This window comes from Geotrypetes seraphini, chromosome 7, assembly GCF_902459505.1.
Source record: "Geotrypetes seraphini chromosome 7, aGeoSer1.1, whole genome shotgun sequence".
NCBI lineage: Eukaryota > Metazoa > Chordata > Amphibia > Gymnophiona > Dermophiidae > Geotrypetes > Geotrypetes seraphini.
In genome coordinates, this window is record NC_047090.1 from 41,927,413 (window position 1) to 41,947,777 (window position 20,365).

General features: G+C 47.9%; 1 protein-coding gene across 3 annotated transcripts in view; it reads left to right on the forward strand.

The window, feature by feature from the left end:
- The window catches only part of OSBPL8 (oxysterol binding protein like 8), a 247,305-nt gene extending 227,556 nt beyond the window's left edge, over positions 1-19,749 (forward strand). For all 3 annotated transcript variants that reach the window (XM_033951170.1, XM_033951168.1, XM_033951171.1), the window contains 2 exons: positions 14,997-15,102; positions 18,450-19,749. In XM_033951170.1, the coding sequence (XP_033807061.1) occupies positions 14,997-15,102; positions 18,450-18,576 (233 nt within the window). In that variant the 3' untranslated portion in view covers positions 18,577-19,749. The remainder of the gene's footprint in view (positions 1-14,996; positions 15,103-18,449) is intronic.
- Positions 19,750-20,365: the final 616 nt, after the last annotated feature.

The window sequence follows — 20,365 nt, forward strand, 5'->3', positions numbered from 1 at the left end:
TATTTTCACGCAAATAACACGCACCCGTATAAAACGCGCACACGGATATAGCGCGCAGAAATCACGATGATTTGCACAAAAACTTTGATATACCGCGCTCACGGGTATACCGCGCATGCTGCCCGACGCTCCTTTCGCCCGCCCTGACTTTCCGTGCGCTGTCCCGACTCTCCGTTCACCCCCCCTGACTTCCGTGCACTGTCCCCCCTTGAAGGTCTGTCCCCATCCTGAAAGCCTGATGCCCCCCCCCCCCGACGTCCGATACATCCCCCCCCCCCCCCCGAAGGACCGCCGACTCCCCAACAATATCGGGCCAGGAGGGAGCCCAAATCCTCCTGGCCACGGCGACCCCCTAACCCCACCCCGCACTACATTACGGGCAGGAGGGATCCCAGGCCCTCCTGCCCTCGACGCAAACCCCCCTCCCCCCCAAGAACCTCCGACCGCCCCCCAGCCGACCCGCGATCCCCCTGGCGACCCCCACGACCCCCCCACCCCCCTTCCCCGTACCTTTGGTAGTTGGGCCAGAAGGGAGCCCAAACCCTCCTGGCCACGGCGACCCCCTAACCCCACCCCGCACTACATTACGGGCAGGAGGGATCCCCGGCCCTCCTGCCCTCGACGCAACCCCCCCCCCCCCCCCAAGAACCTCCGACCGCCCCCCAGCCGACCCGCGATCCCCCTGGCGACCCCCACGACCCCCCCACCCCCCTTCCCCGTACCTTTAGTAGTTGGCCGGACAGACGGGAGCCAAACCCGCCTGTCCGGCAGGCAGCCAACGAAGGAATGAGGCCGGATTGGCCCATCCATCCTAAAGCTCCGCCTACTGGTGGGACCTAAGGCGCGTGGGCCAATCAGAATAGGCCCTGGAGCCTTAGGTCCCACCTGGGGGCGCGGCCTGAGGCACATGGTCGGGTTGGGCCCATGTGCCTCAGGCCGCGCCCCCAGGTGGGACCTAAGGCTCCAGGGCCTATTCTGATTGGCCCACGCGCCTTAGGCCCCACCAGTAGGCGGAGCTTTAGGATGGATGGGCCAATCCGGCCTCATTCCTTCGTTGGCTGCCTGCCGGACAGGCGGGGTTGGCTCCCGTCTGTCCGGCCAACTACTAAAGGTACGGGGAAGGGGGGTGGGGGGGTCGTGGGGGTCGCCAGGGGGATCGCGGGTCGGCTGGGGGGCGGTCGGAGGTTCTTGGGGGGGGGGGGGGTTTGCGTCGAGGGATGGAGGGCCTGGGATCCCTCCTGCCCGTAATGTAGTGCGGGGTGGGGTTAGGGGGTCGCCGTGGCCAGGAGGGTTTGGGCTCCCTTCTGGCCCAACTACCAAAGGTACGGGGAAGGGGGGTGGGGGGGTCGTGGGGGTCGCCAGGGGGATCGCGGGTCGGCTGGGAGGCGGTCAGAGGTTCTTGGGGGGGAGGGGGGTTTGCGTCGAGGGCAGGAGGGCCTGGGATCCCTCCTGCCCGTAATGTAGTGCGGGGTGGGGTTAGGGGGTCGCCGTGGCCAGGAGGGTTTGGGCTCCCTTCTGGCCCGATATTGTCGGGAAGTCGGCGGTCCTTCGGGGTGGGGGTGCGAGTGGTCCTGCCGGGGGGGGGGGATGTATCGGACGTCGGGGAGTCGGCCGGGCAAGAGGGCTTGGGCTCCCTCTTGCTCCGATCGTGGATGCGGGTGTGGGTGGGAGCGCGTGCGAGCGGTCGTTCGGGGGGGGGTGCGAGTGGTCCTGCCGGGGGGGGGGATGTATCGGACGTCGGGGAGTCGGCCGGGCAAGAGGGCTTGGGCTCCCTCTTGCTCCGATCGTGGATGCGGGTGCGGATGGGAGCGCGTGCGAGCGGTCGTTCGGGGTGGGGGTGCGAGCGGTCCTGCTGGGGGGGTGAATCGGGCGTCGGGCGGGGTGGGAACTATGTTTTAAAACTTTGGTATACCGCGCTCACGCATATAACGCGCGAGGGGTATGCGCGGTAGGTAAAAACGCGTATAACGCGCGCGTTATATGCGTGAAAATACGGTATTAGGAGTGTTTTACTACTTGGGATCTAGCTAGGTATTTGGGACCTGGGTTGGCAACTGTTGGAAACAGGATGCTGGACTTGACGGACCTTTGATCTGTTCCATTATGGCAATTGTTATGTTCTTATGTAACACTTATTTATGCATTTTTAATCAATATATCTAAATTCTGTAAGCCAGAAGAAAGTATCTTTAGGGGAAAGGGAATGGAACTTGTATACTGTCTATTTGTGATTATGCATTCAAAGCGTTTTACATATTTACAAGTACTTAATTTTATACCTGGGGCAATGGAGGATTAAATGACTTGTCCAGGGTCATAAGGAGCAGCACTTGATCCCACAACCTCAGGGTGCTGAGGCAGCAGCTCTACCACTAGGCCACTCCTCACCTTCTTCTGAAAATGTTACTTACCTAATCAATAATGCAAGCAACTAGACCTCTGGTATGAGATGAAATTAAAAAACAGTATTACTTTTCTGTAGTCCGTATCTCCAAATAGGTTCACTTTTCACATATCATAATGATAACTTACAGCTAAGCCAGGGTATGTGGAGTCTGTCTGTTTTACCTTTAATGCTCTCAGTGATACTGTCATTACAACAGGTGTTTCATCCCAGCCCATAAACTGAGTGTTGCAGAAATCCAACACACTTTTCTCTTTTGCTCCTCCCACTTAGCTGAGGAAAATAGAGCCACCTAAAGTTTTCATTTCTGCAAGCAAACCATGCAGATCTACTCTGCTTCCTTGATTTTTTTTTTTTTTCCCCCCCAATTAAAATTTGTTTTTTGGTGACCCTAGTGTCTGGAGACCCTTTGGAGGGCTCTCTGCCTGGGAAAGGATGTAGTTTCCAAGGAGCCGGTTTGCTGCTCCACGGAGCAAGCTTTGGGTGGACTTGTGGAGCCAGCCTGTTTTGTGTCACCTTCGGAGCTCGAGGTCCATCCCTCTCGGAGCATGCTAATCTTCTGACCTTGTCAGAGGTTTAAACACAGACTGGATGCACCCTGTATAACAGTCCTTGGGTTAGGGTGCAGGCTGCATTTTCCCGCCCCCGATCACATGGAGCATTTCCATGGGATGGAGTTTTTGGTGGGTGTCTGTTCGACTGGCAGCCTGAAGTTCCTGAAGATTGAGCTATTTGGAAAAAATCTGAGGCAGAAAATCTCTTGAACACTCAGGCTGTTAAACTAGTTCCAGAAAGCGAATCAGGCTCCGGCAGATACTCCTTATACTTCATCGTGCTCAGAAGACCGAAGACCCATACTGGATCTCAAGTTGGTCTATGCATTTCCACAGATTCCACACTTTCGCTTGGAAACAATTTGTTCCATCATTGCAGCAGTAGCTCTGGGAGAGTTTCTGGCTTCATGGGATTTAACGGAAGCCTATCTACATATTCCTATCTTCCCAGGACACTGGAAGTATCTGAGATTTCACATCATTCAACAGCATTTCCAGTTTGCTGCTCTGCCCTTCTGGTTGGCAGTTGCACCTTCACCAAAGTGATGGCAGTGGTAGAAGCGTATCACCGTATAATGTGGGTCCGAGTTCATCCATATCTAGACTATTGGTTGATCAGAGCACTGTCCTGATTGGAGTGCAAGCAGGTTGTGGAGCGGGTGGTAGAGACTGTTGTCTCTCCTGCAACATTTGGGCTGGATTGTCAATTTCAGGAAAAGCTAGCTAATTCTATCTCAGATGTACTACCTAGGAGTTCAGTTCAACATGCTCCAAGGCTGTGTTTTCTTCCTGAGCCATGCAGACTTAAGCTCCAAAAACAGATCGAGGATCTTTTGGCGATCCCGAGTCCCACAGCTTGACAATATCTGCAGGTCCTGGGATCCATGGTGGCCTCCCTGAAGACTGCCTTGGCCTTGAGTCCACGTGCAGCTGCTGCAGCAGTCCCAACTGTCCCAGTGGCCCCCACAACATCATTCCCTTCAGATGTTTTTTCCATGGACAGACGTGACACAGAGTAATCTGCACTGGTGGCTGCAAGGAGTTGCTCTTGACAGTGGCATGCCCGTCAGGATCAATGAATGGATCACTCTGATGATAGATCCGAGTCTCTTGGGCTGGGGGGCCCATTGTGGGGATCATTCTATTCAGGGCCAGTGTTCTCTCCCTCAGAGGCGCTGGTCAATCAACCGTCTAGAGCGTGGAACCATTTAGTTGGCACTCGGATATCTGCAAACTCCCCTGGAGGGAAAGCGGTAAGGGTGTTTTCTGACAACGCCATGGTGGTGCATATGTGAATTGTCAGGGAGGCACCAGAAGTGCTTCCATAAGGAGGCTTGAAGGCTGTTCCAGTGGGCAGAAGTTCACCTTCTAGCTTTTTCAGTGACACATGTGGCCGACGTAGACAGTGTTCAAGCGGACTTTCTCAGTCGCTTTTGCAAAGAACATTATCCCAGGACAAGCAGGCAGCATATTCTTTACGCACGGGTGACGTCACCGACGGAGCCCTCGGTACGGACCTTTTTACTAGAAAGTTCTAGTTGGCCGCACCGCGCGTGCGCGAGTGCCTTCCCGCCCGACGGAGGAGTGCGTGGTCCCCAGTTTCTTCGTTTCCGCGGAGCGAAGAAGACGCGTGTGTTTCTTCAACAACCGTTGAACTCACTTTTTGCCTTCCCGCTCGCGAATTTTTTCTATTTTTCCTTTATTTTTACCTTCGGGTTTCCTTTTCTCTTTAACTTCAAAAAAAAAAAAAAAAAAACTTTGATTTTTTTACCCTTTTTTCGTTTTTGCCCCGGCGGGGCCTGCTGCCATTATACAGGCCTCGGGGTTCGATTTTGCGGAGGCTGTTTTCCCCTTCATGCCCCCGCAAGCCGGTTTTAAGAAGTGCCAGCGGTGTGCACGCCCGATCTCCCTCACTGACCCACACAATTGGTGTTTGCAGTGTTTGGGTCCGGAGCATCGGGCGGACTCCTGCACCCGCTGTGCTACTCTTAAAAAGCGGACGCTTAAAAACCGGCAAATCCAACAAAATCTTTTATTCGGCACCGGGTCGACGATGGACTCCTCGGCATCGACAACGGTACCATCAAAATCGGCACCATCTACTTCGACGACGCCCGACCCCGCATCGGCGCCGCTGGCGCAAGGTAAGCCGGCTAAGAAGCCTCCCCCTTCCCTCGAGCGCCCACCAGCCACAGTGGTGACGCCGACCCTGCCAGCCTCGCGACGACCCCGAAAGCGCTCCGCCCCGATTTCGGTGAGTGCCTCGTCATCGGCCTCCTCATCGCCGGGGCGTGGAGCGGCACCAAAGGAACCGAAGTAAAAGAAAGCGGTTCCGGTGCCTCCCCTGGATGACCGAATTGCGGCCATCCTCCAGGTTCAGCTACAGGAACAGCTGCAACATCAGCTCGAGCACCTGTTGCCCACTATCCTGGCACCGCTCCTTTCGGTACCAGACCGGCCCGAGCCCCGTACCGAGCCACCGGTATCCACCCCATCGGTACCTATTAATACCTCCATGCCGATTCTTTCGGCCCAGCAACTTCATGCTCATCCTGTGGTTCACTCCCATACCACTGCGGATCCACCTCGGGACCGGGCGGGGCACCATTCTTCCCGGGACCGGGACCGACGCCGGTCCTCTTCTCCCGGTACCGTTTCGGTACGCTCTGGAAAATCTTTGTCCAAGACTCACCATACCGAACCTTCCACCCCGGTGTCGCGGCATGCGCACCCAGAGGTACGGGACCCAGACTTGTGGGAAGAGTCCCCTCCCGGTACCGAGGAGGATCTCTCCTCCTCCGATGAGGATCCCTCAGCTCCCGACACCACCTCCAAACCTGAGCAATCCTCCTTCTCAAAATTTCTCAGGGAGATGTCAGCAGTCCTATCTCTCCCTCTGGAGTCGGACTCCAAGAAATCCCAAGACTTTTTGGAGGCTCTGGATTTTGAGCAACCTCCCAAGGAGTTTCTTAAACTACCCGTGCACGACATCCTACGGGAAACCTTCTACAAAATTGGGAGAACCCCCTTACAGTGCCTGGGGCCCCCCGCAAGTTAGATAACCTCTATAGAGTTATCCTAATTCCAGGGTTCGATAAGTCACAACTTCCCCATGAGTCTCTCCTGGTTGAATCCACCTTGAAGAAGACTCAGGGCTCCAGTGTCTATGCCTCCACCCCTCCTGGCAGAGAGGGTAAAACCATGGACAAGTTTGGCAAGAGGCTCTATCAGAATGCCATGCTGGCCAACAGGGCGAGAAGAAAAAGGAGAAGAAAAAGGCATTTCTCTCCTACAAACATCCCGGGAAAGGGGAAGCTAACATTGAATATAAGACCAAGTCTGCAGCGGTCAAAACAGCGGTTAGGGAGGCCAAACTTCGAGTGGAAGAAACTTTAGCAAAGAACATCAAAAAAGGTGACAAATCCTTCTTTAAGTATATTAGTGACAGGAAAAAGAACACAGATGGGATAGTACGCCTTAGAACACCGGACGGAAATTATCTGGAAGCAGATTCTGATAAAGCCAAACTACTGAATGAATACTTCTGCTCAGTCTTCACCTGCGAGAAACCAGGGCATGGGCCACAGCTGGAAGCAACACCAAGCGCGGAAGACCCGTTTCAGAAATTTGAGTTCACACCAGCTGATGTTTACAGCGAACTGTCAAGACTCAAGGTGAACAAAGCCATGGGACCGGACAATTTGCACCCAAGAGTGCTCAGAGAGCTGGCTGATGTCCTGGCGGAGCCGTTATCCATGCTCTTCAATCTCTCCCTAAGTAAGGGGAGAGTCCCCCTGGACTGGAAAACAGCTAATGTCGTCCCTCTGCACAAAAAGGGTTGTAGGGCAGAGGCTGCGAATTACAGGCCGGTGAGTCTCACATCAATAGTGTGTAAACTCATGGAAACACTACTTAAACGTGAATTAGACACGATCTTGGATGAGGGGAACCTAAGGGATCCCAGTCAACATGGTTTTACCAAGGGTAGATCCTGCCAATCCAATCTCATAAGCTTCTTTGACTGGGTAACAGGAAAGCTAGACTCGGGAGAGTCTCTGGACGTCGTGTACTTAGACTTCAGTAAGGCTTTTGATAGCGTCCCACATCGCAGGCTGATAAGCAAAATGAAATCGATGGGGTTAGGCGAGACACTGACTACATGGGTCAACGATTGGCTGAGTTGCAGACGTCAGAGGGTGGTGGTCAACGGCACCCTCTCTGAGACTTCGGAGGTGACCAGCGGAGTGCCGCAGGGCTCGGTCCTAGGTCCACTCCTTTTTAACATATTCATAGGGGACTTGACTCGAGGGCTTCAAGGTAAAGTAACATTATTCGCCGACGACGCCAAACTATGCAATATAGTAAGTGAAAGCAACTTGCAAGACAGTATGGCGCAGGACCTGCTTACATTGGAATGCTGGTCCTCGACCTGGCAGCTGGGCTTCAACGCTAAGAAATGTAAGGTCATGCACCTTGGTAGCGGTAATCCATGCAGAACTTACACCTTGAATGGAGAAACATTGGCTAGGACTTCAGTAGAACGAGATTTAGGAGTAATCATCAGTGCAGATATGAAGGCTGCCAAACAAGTGGAGAAGGCCTCATCCAAGGCAAGGCAGATGATGGGTTGTATCAAAAGAAGTTTCGTCAGCCGGAAACCTGAAGTCATAATGCCACTATACAGAGCCATGGTGAGACCTCATCTGGAATACTGTGTGCAATTCTGGAGGCCACATTACCATAAAGACGTGCTCAGAGTCGAGTCGGTTCAGCGGATGGCCACTAGGACGATCTCGGGGCTCAAGGGTCTCTCGTACGAAGAGAGACTGCACAAACTGCAGCTCTACACTCTTGAGGAACGTAGGGAGAGGGGGGACATGATTGAGACATTTAAGTACATCACAGGACGTGTCGAGGTGGAAGATGACATTTTCTTTCCCAAAGGACCCTCGGCCACAAGAGGACATCCGCTCAAACTCAGAGGAGGGAAATTTAATGGCGACACCAGGAAGTACTTCTTCACGGAAAGAGTGATAGATCGCTGGAACAAGCTTCCGGTGCAAGTGGTTGAGGCCACCAGCGTACCTGACTTTAAGAATAAATGGGACACCTACGTAGGATCACTACGAAGATCAAGTTAAAGAATTGGGTCATTAGCACACAGACTAAATTGGGTGGGTCAGTAGAGTGGGCAGACTTGATGGGCTGTAGCCCTTTTCTGCCGTCATTTTTCTATGTTTCTATGTTTCTATTCCTTCCATTTTTCATTTTACATGAAACACTTGGTCCAGCAGCTGTCCGCCCTCCAGAAGTATCTTCCAGAGAGGAAGATTCCACTCTTTCAACAACAGATCTCTGGTCTCCTTCAATTGAGGAAGTTTATGGTCCGCTCGATATATGATTCCTTCGAGCTCACCTCCCGTGCCTCTGCCATGGCTGTAGCCATGCGCCGCCTGGCCTGGCTGAGAGTCTCAGACTTGGACATTAACCACCAGGATCGTCTGGCCAACGCCCCCTGTCTTGGGGATGAACTGTTTGGAGAGTCCCTGGATTCCACCACCCAGAAACTCTCTGCGCATGAAACCAGGTGGGACACCCTGATTAAACCAAAAAAGAAGGCTCCGCCTGCACGACCTTACAGGCCTCAATCCTCATATCAGCGCAGGTTCTCAGCCAGGCCACTCAATCCGCCTTCCCAACACCCTCGGCGGCCACGGCAGCAACATCACCAGGCACAGGCTCGTTCTCAGCCCAATCAACCCAGCAAGCCTCTTCCTCCTGCTAAGCCGTCTCAGCCCTTTTGACTCTTCTCTCCAGGGCATAGCCAGTCTTCCACCTTCGCTACCTCTTCCACAGCCAATCGGAGGGCGGCTCCTCATATTCTTCAGCCGTTGGGAGGTCATCACATCCGACCAGTGGGTCCTCAACATCATCCACCACGGCTACTCTCTCAACTTCCAGTCTCTGCCACCGGACAATCCTCCCGTAGAGTCTGCTTCTCACCCCTCCCAAACCCCCCTCCTCCTGAGGGAGGTTCAATCCCTCCTTCTTCTCAATGCCATCGAAGAAGTACCTCTGGAACAAAGGGGTCAGGGATTCTACTCCCGCTACTTCCTGGTACCCAAAAAAACGGGAGACCTCCATCCCATTCTCGATCTCAGGGACCTCAACAAATATCTCGTCAAGGAGAAGTTCAGAATGCTCTCCCTTGCCACGCTCTATCCTCTTCTTTCTCAACACGACTGGCTATGTTCCCTGGACCTCAAGGAGGCCTACACTCACATCTCCATCAATCCGAATTCTCGCCGCTACCTGCGCTTCCAAGTACAACACCGCCACTATCAGTACAAGGTGCTACCCTTTGGCCTCGCTTCATCACCCAGGGTATTCACCAAGTGCCTTATAGTAGTAGCGGCCTTCCTCAGGTCTCACAACCTCCAGGTGTTCCCCTACTTGGATGATTGGTTGGTGAAAGCACCTACGTCTCAACTTGTGCTACAGGCTACTCATCACACCATCTCTCTCCTCCACCTCCTGGGGTTCGAGATCAACTACCCCAAGTCGCATCTGCTTCCCACCCAGCGACTTCAATTCATCGGAGCAGTTCTGGACACCACACTAATGAGGGCTTTTCTTCCCTCCGATCGTCAGCGGACCCTGCTCCATCTCTGTCGCCAGGTGCTCATGCATCCCTCCATTCCTGCCCAACAGATGATGGTCCTCCTGGGTCACATGGCCTCGACAGTACATGTCCTTCCTCTGGCACGTCTCCACCTCAGAACACCTCAATGGACTCTCGCCAACCAATGGTCACAGACTACGGATCTTCTTTCTCATCCCATCTCTGTGACATCATCTCTTCAGCAATCTCTCCAATGGTGGTTGAACTCCTCAAATCTTTCCAGGGGTCTGCTCTTTCATCCGCCCCCTCACTCCATGATCATCACCACAGATGCCTCCCCCTATGCGTGGGGAGCCCACCTAGGAGATCTACGCACCCAGGGACTTTGGACCCCACAGGAGCGTCAACATCACATCAATTTCCTGGAACTCAGAGCCATGTTCTACGCCCTCAAGGCTTTCCAGCATCTTCTCTGTCCTCAGGTTCTTCTCCTGTGCACAGACAATCAAGTCGCCATGTACTACATAAACAAGCAAGGCGGCACCGGATCTCGCCTCCTTTGTTTGGAGGCTCTACGCATCTGGACCTGGGCCACGGCCCGCAATCTCTTCCTCAGGGCTGTCTATATCCAGGGCGAACAGAACTCCCTGGCCGACAATCTCAGCCGCATCCTTCAACCTCACGAGTGGACGCTGGACCCTCCAACGCTCCACTCCATCTTTGCTCGCTGGGGCACTCCGCAGGTGGACCTCTTTGCAGCACCTCACAATCATCAGCTGCCCCAATTCTGCTCCAGACTCTTCTCTCCTCATCGTCTGGCCCCAGATGCGTTCCTGCTCGATTGGAGAGATCGGTTCCTGTATGCATTCCCTCCACTTCCTCTGATGTTGCGGACTTTGTCCAAACTCCGCAAGGACACCATGATTCTCATCGCTCCTCGGTGGCCTCGACAACACTGGTTCTCCCTCCTGCTCCAACTCAGCTCCAGGGAGCCCATTCCTCTTCCTGTGTTTCCTACTCTACTTACACAGCAGCATCAATCTCTACTACATCCCAATCTGTCTTCGCTCCACCTGACAGCTTGGTTTCTCTCGGGCTGACCTCTCCTGAGAATCTATCTCAGCCTGTCCGTCTCATTTTGGACGCCTCCAGGAAACCGGCCACCCTCCAATGTTACCATCAGAAGTGGACCAGGTTCTCCTCGTGGTGTCTACGGCATCATCACGACCCCACCTCTTTAGCGGTGGAAACTGTACTGGAATATTTGCTCTCGCTGTCCAATGCTGGCCTCAAATCTACCTCCATCAGAGTCCACCTCAGTGCCATCACTGCGTTTCACGAGCCTATCCTCGGAAAACCTCTCACAGCTCATCCACTGGTTTCCCGGTTCATGAGAGGTCTATTCAATGTCAAACCACCTCTGAAACCTCCTCCTGTCGTCTGGGACCTGAATGTGGTTTTATCAGCACTCATGAAACCTCCATTTGAGCCTCTTGCCACAACTTCGCTCAAATTTCTTACCTGGAAGGTGCTTTTCCTAATTGCCATCACCTCTGCCAGGAGGGTTAGTGAACTGCATGCACTGGTCGCCGATCCACCATTCACTGTTTTTCACCATGACAAGGTGGTCCTGCGTACCCATCCCAAATTCCTTCCAAAGGTGGTCTCAGCTTTTCACCTCAACCAGTCCATTGTGTTGCCCGTCTTTTTCCCTAAACCCCATTCTCATCCTGGGGAACAGGCGCTGCACACGCTGGATTGTAAGCGTGCCCTGGCCTACTACCTTGACCGTACCAGGGCTCACCGCTCCTCTCCTCAGCTCTTTTTGTCATTCGACCCTAACCGTCTAGGTCGTCCTGTCTCCAAACGGACGCTTTCCAATTGGCTTGCTGCCTGTATTGCGTTCTGTTATGCTCGGGCCGGTCTCTCACTGGAAGGTGCTGTCACGGCCCACAGGGTTCGAGCTATGGCTGCTTCTGTGGCTTTCCTCCGTTCCACGCCCATCGAGGAAATCTGCAAAGCGGCCACTTGGTCCTCAGTTCACACGTTCACTACTCACTACTGTCTGGATGCCTTCTCCAGACGGGATGGATACTTCGGCCAATCTGTGTTACAAAATTTATTTTCCTAATGGCCAACCATCCCTCCTCCCTCTTTGTTAGCTTGGAGGTCACCCATGCGTAAAGAATATGCTGCCTGCTTGTCCTGGGATAAAGCACAGTTACTTACCGTAACAGGTGTTATCCAGGGACAGCAGTCAGATATTCTTACGTCCCACCCACCTCCCCGGGTTGGCTTCTTAGCTGGCTTATACTAACTGGGGACCACGCACTCCTCCGTCGGGCGGGAAGGCACTCGCGCACGTGCGGTGCGGCCAACTAGAACTTTCTAGTAAAAAGGTCCGTACCGAGGGCTCCGTCGGTGACGTCACCCGTGCGTAAAGAATATCTGCCTGCTGTCCCTGGATAACACCTGTTACGGTAAGTAACTGTGCTTTACGCCTTATTGTAAGTTGCTAAGGTAGGCCCTCGATAGACTTGATGGCTTCAGCCAAGAACTCCAAAGTCAAGCATTTTTTTCAATCGAAGAAAGGAACCAAGAAGCTTAGGTCTTGATGCATTAGTTAACCCTGGCCAACTCAGGAGCTCCTATATGTCTTTCTGCCCTGGCCCATGGTGGGTGGGTTGTTGTCAGAATTGCGACTCATCTGGGCCTAGTGATCCTAGTGGCTCCAAACTGGCCTCACCGCCCGTGTTAAGCAGATCTGATTTGTCTTCAGCAAGACAAGAAGCTCAGGTTATCTTGTCATCTGCAGCCTTCTCAGGGACCAGTTCCTATGGAGAACCCCCTGTGCTTTGGTCTTACAGCATGGCTCTTGAGCGCAAGACCATGACTCAAAGAGGCTACTCTGATGTGGTCATTGCCACTCTTTTGAAATCCAAGAAGCCTTCTACTATGGTGGCTTAGGCTTGAAAAGCTTTCCAGCAGTATTGTGTCAGAGGCCAGATGGAGCCTTTGTGGGCTCCCATTACAGTGGTCTTAGCCTTCCTGCAAGCTGGTCTAGACAAGAGCCTAGCGGTAGCTTCCCTCAAGGTACAGGTGGCATGCCTTTCCTGCTTCAGAGCGCAATGGCTGTTCTTTGCTTACGGCTCATCCTGATGTGACCAGATTCCTCAGGGAGGTGCTTCATTTACGCCCTCCTCTACGTCAGCCCTTTCCTACATGGAATCTCAGTATTGTGCTGAAGAGACTGATTGGACTTCTCTTTCAACCACTCTAGGAGATGTCTCTTCTGGACCTTACGATCAAGATGGTTTTCCTCATAGCAACTGCCTCAGCTCAGCATATTTCGGAGCTGTAGGCTCTCTCTTGTGGGGAACCCTTTCTTCAGATCATGGAGGCGGGAGTATCCATCTGTACGGTTCCATCCTTTCTTCGAAAGTTGTTTCTGAATTTCATGTAAAACCAGAAAATTTGTCTGCCTACTTTTCATTCCGTGGGGCCAGAAAAGAAGAATAAGCTTTTGAGGAAGCTCAGAAGGATAAGCTTTTGAGGAAACTCAATGTGCACAGAGATTTGCTTCACTATTTAGAGATGACCATTGACTTCTGTCTCTCTGATCATCTGTTGTCCTGGCTAGCTAGTCCAGGCAGGACAGGCCAGCTTCTAAGGCCTCTATTGCCCAATGGATGTGCATGGCCATTTCATCAGTCTACATCGTCTGTGGCAAGCAACCTCTGGTTTCGCTCAAAGCCCACTCAACTAGAGGTGTTGCCGCTTCATGGGAAGTGTCTTGAGCAATTAATCCGACTGAAATTTGTAGAGTGGCTACTTAGTCGTCTCTTTATACCTTTACCAGATTTTACAGAGTGGATGTGGCGACTCTGTTCAATGCTGCATTTAGAGCCTTGGTGTTGCAGGAAGGCTCTTCTGGCCCACCCTAGACGTTGTCATTGCTTTGGTACGTCGCCCATTGTAATGACTCTAGAGTGGATGTAACAGAATGGAAGATTAAGTTTTACCTTTTGGTAATCTTCTTTCTATTAATTCACAAAGGAGTCATTACAGCCTGCTCTTGTATCACCTGCATATTTCTGCTTTGAATGTTTCTCCTTGCAAGCCTCAGTATCTTCCAGTCAGCAGACAGGGACATGTGGAGAATCCTTTTGTATATGTGGGTACATCTCTACCGAAAGCATGGCACAAGGCAAGTTGGTTTTATGTTGTTTTGCCATGTTCTTTGTATGTTTTTTTATTGCCTGTTTATTAATTATTGTGTTCTGCTCTGCAGTATAAAGAAACAGAGTTGTATAGCAGGGAGTTTCCCCATGCCCTCTTGGTGTCTGTTTTATTAGTCCTATTTGGTCGTTTTTGATGGTACTGCAGGGAGCTTTGTCTTTCTCAGCCAAGTGGGAGGAGCAGAAGAGAAAAGTGTGCTGGATTAACAGTGTTCATAAGATGTAATGTGTATGGGCAGCATATCAATGTGTGTTTGAAATTTTCATTTTTAATGAAGCCTATGGCATCCAGTACAGTGGGAAATATTTCTGCAACTTTCTACTTTGAGAGGAAAGAGAATACTAGAAACACAGAAAAATGAAGGCCGATATAGACCATAAGAACTCTGGTCTGCCCATTCATGCTCTCAACACTCCCTTTCCCTCCCTTGGGGATCCCTATGTATTTTGTCTCAAGCTTTCTTGAATTCAGATAGTTTTCATCTCTACCACCTCCACTGGGCAGCATTTTCATGAGTTCACCACCCTTTCTGTGAAAGAGTATTTCCTCAGGTTACTTCTGAGTCTGTCCTCAGCACCCTGATGTTCTGGGATTGAATCCCAGCCTGCTCCTTTTGACCCTGAGCAAATCACTTAATCCTCTATTGCTCCAGGTACAAATTAAGTACCTCTATATATGTAAACTGCTTTGAATGTGTAACTACAAAAAAAGTGGTATACAAGTTCCTTTCCCTTTTGTTCTGGAGCTTTCTTTCAATTGAAAGACTCTCTTCCTGTGCATTTATGCCACAGAGGTATTTAAATGTGTCTATCATATCCCCCATCCTTCCTTTCTTTCAGAATATACGTATTATCTTTTAAGTCTGTCCCCATATACTCTTTGACAGACCACTTACCATTTTAGTAGCTGGTCACTGGACCAGGTGCCATATTAGATGTTTGGGTCTCCAGTCACCAGAAGAAAGCACTGACATTGTGTTTGAGGATTTTTCAATTCCCAATCAGCAAGAAAGCTCAATTTGCATGATATGAAACTCAGGGGTGCTTGAAGACTTTCCCTAGTGCATTAATTTATTGAGGCAGAAGTTGTGGTGCTAATACAGATTTAAGTACTGTTGACAAAAAGATGTCCTTTAGATTCCTAAAATATATCCTTAATATATTTAATATTTTTCTAGTACATCTTACAACACATGGCACACGGATAAGGAAAAAAGCAACAGACCTCAGCGAACTTCTTAATGCCATTGAATCTATAAAAAAGACACAAGAAGAAATTAACAGGTAGATAAAATAAATGTGTTTTTTAAGTTTATGATGTGTTTGTTCTGAATAAAATTAAGCTATTCCTAATACTTAAATAGCAATTATAATGTTGAAAAATAAATTGTATCAGATATCTCTGGGTGAAAGACACACTGTTGCTGAGCTGGGAAGGAGCACGGGATAAAAAGAGGAAAATTGTTAGCTGCAAGTGAAGGTTTGACATTACAGCTCTAGTTGAAGTGGGTTTCAAATGAACCTAAAAACCAAAGTAGCACATAGAAGCTGATAGGCTATTACTCTGCAGGCAGTAAACAGCAACATAACTATGCCTATAATGGTAGCTTCAAGATTTGTGGCATACCATTAGTGCACCATCCTGTCTTTATTGAGTATACATAAATATGTCACCATAATTTCTATAAGAGGGATTGGAATAGTAATGCAAAGCCTTCATTTTGCCACTGCTGCCTCCATATGGGATATCTGTAGCAGTAATGGCTCTTGCTGTGGGAGTATGGATTTCATCTGCATCAGAAGCTTTAAAAGTGATATTGGAGATATTTTGGGTGCTAAATAATTCCAACAAAATAATGGGAAAAAAAATTCCAAAATAATTTCAACAAAAGAATGGAAGTTCAACTGTTCTTGTAGGCCAGAACTAATACTAATGAAATTCTAACCAGCTTTCTCCTGGTAAAACAGTTTCAAAGCACTATGTAAATTAACTTCCAGAGGGTTAGCTTTAGTATTCTGTAATAACAAAAATGACACAGAGGTTGGTGGAATTTTATAGAGCAAATTTATTGAGGCTAAACTTTCAAGAGTAAACCAAAGTTACTTACCTTTAGCAGATATTCTCTAAAGACAACAGGATAAATAGCCTTACATGTGGGATGACGACATCTGTTGGATCCCATGTGAGAATGACCATAAGAACAAAAACTTTAAAGAATACTGTACTGCACCTGCTGCTGTTGTGTAGGCCAATCAACTTTTCAAGCTGATTAAATTATCCTAGGACAAGCAGTCAGCATATTCTCACATGTTGGTGATGTCATCCACAGCCTAGTATAGACAGTGTAAAAGTGTACTGTCACTTTAAAAGACTGAAAAGTCTTGAGACCACCCATACTATGCATGCGCTGGTGCCTTCCTGCCTTATAGCTCGCAGAACCATTGGTTCTCTGCAGACAAGCAGGGGAGATGAAGGCACACTTTATGGTGAAGGCAGGAAGGAGTGGGCATCCCTCCTGCTGATTTTTGTGGGGGATGCGGGGTTGAACCCTGGTGCCGGTTCGTTGGGGAGGGCCATCATAGGCAGGAGAGGTGCTTTTTTAATGGGGCAGATATTGTACATGTGTACATCTGTGCTCATTAAAAAAGTGCCTATAAGACAGGTAAGTGGCTGGCCATCACCAGTCGCTTTTTTTTTTAATTGCTTTGTTTTGTGCATCGCCAAGTGATTGGGTAGTTTGCATGGAGTTTTAATATTAAATATCTAATTTGCTTGGCTGGATCGAAAAATATGGCCTCTGTCAAACATCCAGCAAAGTTCCTTGGCACCAGTGAGGATGAATCTTTCTTCCTCATGAGGTAGATGGAAAATGACTAACCCAGTATCTGTTGCAGCTCCCGACTGGTGCTCCCAATGTTGATGGGCCGAATTTGGGTCAAAAAGAAGTTTGCACTATTTTTTCAACCTGTAATTCCTCTTTCTGACATCTGTGAACATAAGGTACAAGAAGAGGAATTGTGATCAGATCCCAGGCATTGTACTCATCAGTTATGTGTATCCATTATAGATATGGTCCTGTAAACCTGGTATACTTCTCAATGCCACTGGAAAAATATTTTCTGAGATGTGTCAGGAGAATAGCAGCAATGAAATCAAAACACCTTATTTTGAAAATGTACCCAGCTACCTGCCAAAGACTAAATGTGACCCTAAATGAGTCACAGAAAAGAAAGAAAACTTAGCATGACAAAAAAAAAAATTTCTGGGGAGAATTAAAAGGGATATGTAAAGGATTATTTGCTGCAGAAGACAGGAGTTTACAGTGGAAAATCACATTTTGTAATGAGGGAAACATAGAAAAGTGTGTTTGATTCACTCCATGAAAAATAGTGACTAGCCTTGTCCCACGTCAGTGGCAAGCACCCATGATATAGTATTCTATAAAGTTGTTAAGCTATAAAGCATTCCCTCCTGGGTTTTGTCAGTTAAAATCACCCCGCATGGAAGCTATTATATCCTGCTTGTCCTTGAACTGGAGACTCTTCAAAAGCTTATGGTTCAAAAAATGTGTTCATCTATAAGGTGCTTCTAGCCATTCTCATTGCAGATGAGGGGTTACAGACTCAAAGGTGAATATTTGGCTCCATGTTGGTACTGATTACAATTAAAAATAGACTTGAAAAATAATCTCAGTGCTTAAGATAGAGGGTTGACAAATTTTATATATTCTTTAACTTTGAAACAAGGCTTAGAGAATGACATGGGGGCAAATTTGTCCCTGTGGGATCTAAATAATAAAAAAAACTTAGGAAAAGGACATATATAATCACTAACTCAAATCTATGCCCTATATGGAACAACAGGGGTCATTGAGACACTGCAAGGCCTCACCACCACTACACACATACACACATGCTCCATTCACTCAAAGGCGAGAAAAAGCCTCAGGTAAGCTTCATATGGTAAAAAAAACTCCACTTCTTATAAAGCAAGCAGACAGAATGAAACCACTTGCACACGTGTGATAAATAAGCATTGGTGGAAAAAGAGGCATTGTAGCAGCCCTCAGAAAAACCACAGTATGAAAGAACATGCCAAAAACACTTGGATCAATTGTGTGAAAAAATCTGCATCTCAACAAAAAGTCACCAACAATAATCTTGTTGCTAAATGAGCAGAAAAAGCAGAAAACTTAACTGCCAGTAAAATCCAGCCTGATCTAAATAATCCCATCCTGTCCCATTCCTGCAAGCTCTGCCTTAATTGCACAAGCCTCAAACACTATGATGAGGCTTGTGCCAATGAGGACAGAGCCCGCGGAGAAGGGGATAGAGAGATCCTGCAGGGATGGAGAAAATTTGTCCCCGTATCATTCTATAATGTCGTGGTCACATTTATATAACCTTGGATAAATTTACATGTACACCAGTTAGGAAGACACTGGCAAACCTTTTTTTTCCTACAGACCCTGACATTTGCATAGATTTTGCCTTTGAGTTTGGTTTTTAAGACAATCACGGCCAGGAAGTGTTTTTGGCTAAAATGAAAGTTGCTTTAAACTAGTTTGTGAGAAACATGAATTAGTTAAACAGAAGTTTAATAAGATGTATTTGCTTATTTTTTTATTTAGCAACATAATAGCTCTTCAAAATCGCATGATGTCAAATACAGAGAGCCATTTTCTGCACCAGAGAGACTATATTGTGCTTTTTTTCCTCATACTGCTACTGATGATTGTGAACTATCTGTTAAGGTAAACAGATGGCTACAGTAAACAGCATGATTAGACTGGCACTGGACCATTTTTCAGCTAGACTGAATCGTTACCAATGCAATATTGTAAGAAAAATGTTGCTGCCTGAGGCACTTTGACAGATATCTTAATGCTTCTGTGGATCAAGACCAGTTCAGATCACAAACTATTGAAGTGAGACATACAGAAATCTATGAAATACTGAGTGTGTGTATGTATGTATGTATGTGTGTATATATATATATATATATATATATATATATATATACACACACACACACACACACATGTTGAAGAATATCATACAACATAAAGAAGCTCAAAACAGGAGGCAGGTAAGAGAGTAAGTTGTTCCCCAAGGTTAAAGAAAGATGGGGAAAAATGCACTGGTCTAGCGTGAAGAATGAAGAACCTTATACATGGACACTAATAAAGCCACCAGTCTACCAGCTCATGTCAGAATGACTCTGAGAAGAACAAGTGAGCCATAAAATTGTAATGCACTATACTACTAAGCATGTAAGGGCAACTGGCTTTATCAAGTAAGCCTTTATTTTTCCTTGTAAGTTTACAAGCATTCTTTTGCACATCAAAATCTTTTTTTTTTTTTTTTTCTATCTTGTGCCCTTACTGTCATGAATTACAACATCTCCAACTGGAAATTTTGTCTTTGAAAATTAACTATTTAAATAATGCAACAGTCTCAAATTTATGTCTATTCTGAGTATATCTTCAAACTATAAAACATGCAAACTTCAACATGAGACAATCCAGCCTAGCACATATCGCTAAACATTCCTTGTGCTGTTTAGTGTATGAGAAGTCCATGTGTAGGAGGCAGGAAGAAAATGGGTATTTAAGGCCATGTTTTATTGCAAAGCTATTGGTGTGGATTTATGTGAAGGAAAAAAATGTTTTCCCTCTGACTATAATACAGTAAAGGCTTTTTTAGGAAACTAGAAACAAATTATGCCTTAACAAGGGATAGCTGCCAGTATTTCCTGATTTGAGGTTTAGTTTGAGTACTTCATAGCTGAATATTGGTTTTAGTTTTTCTTATATCTCAGCACCATTACTGTATTTTCCTGGAACCTACCTACAAAGCATTTTGGAAAGAGAAAGGAAATGCCAAAGGCAAACAAATTCCTTATGTTTTCTAATAAAAAGTATACCCAGAGTTAATTGGAGTCATTGTGCCTACCTGAAAATGTTCTAGTAAAGATGGCTTGGCTTTGTTCCATACTAACATGTGGGCCCATCTGAAACGTTTGGGTTTTTTGGAGTTTTCTTCTTTTTAATTGGCCAGAAATGACTAATTCAGTTAACCAAATCCAAAACCTGAGCCCCTTTACTGTTTTCAGTTATTGAGCATTAATGGACAAAATGAATGCATAGTAAAGCTCTCTGCATTAAGAGGTATTCTGGGCAGTATTCTATAGTTAACATGGACACAATATATGTACCATGTATTAACTGCATTGCAGATACATTAAATGCACTTAATGCCACTTTTTAAGGTGGTTAACTGTTCTGCATTAAAACATAGTCTGCCCATTCCCCATTTGATAGTTAATGCAGGAATTACTAAATATCAAGCTGCTGCTTTAACCGTTAGTATGCACTATTTTCCATATTAACCATGAAAGGCTTTTTAATAAATGGGGCTCTAATTCATGTATTTTGGGTGATGCAGTATTAGAAATATTTAAACAGCTTTATTGATGGCAGATGGTCCTTGTGCACTGTGTAACATATGTGGTCAACGTTGCTCCATATTTGAAAGGACAAGATGT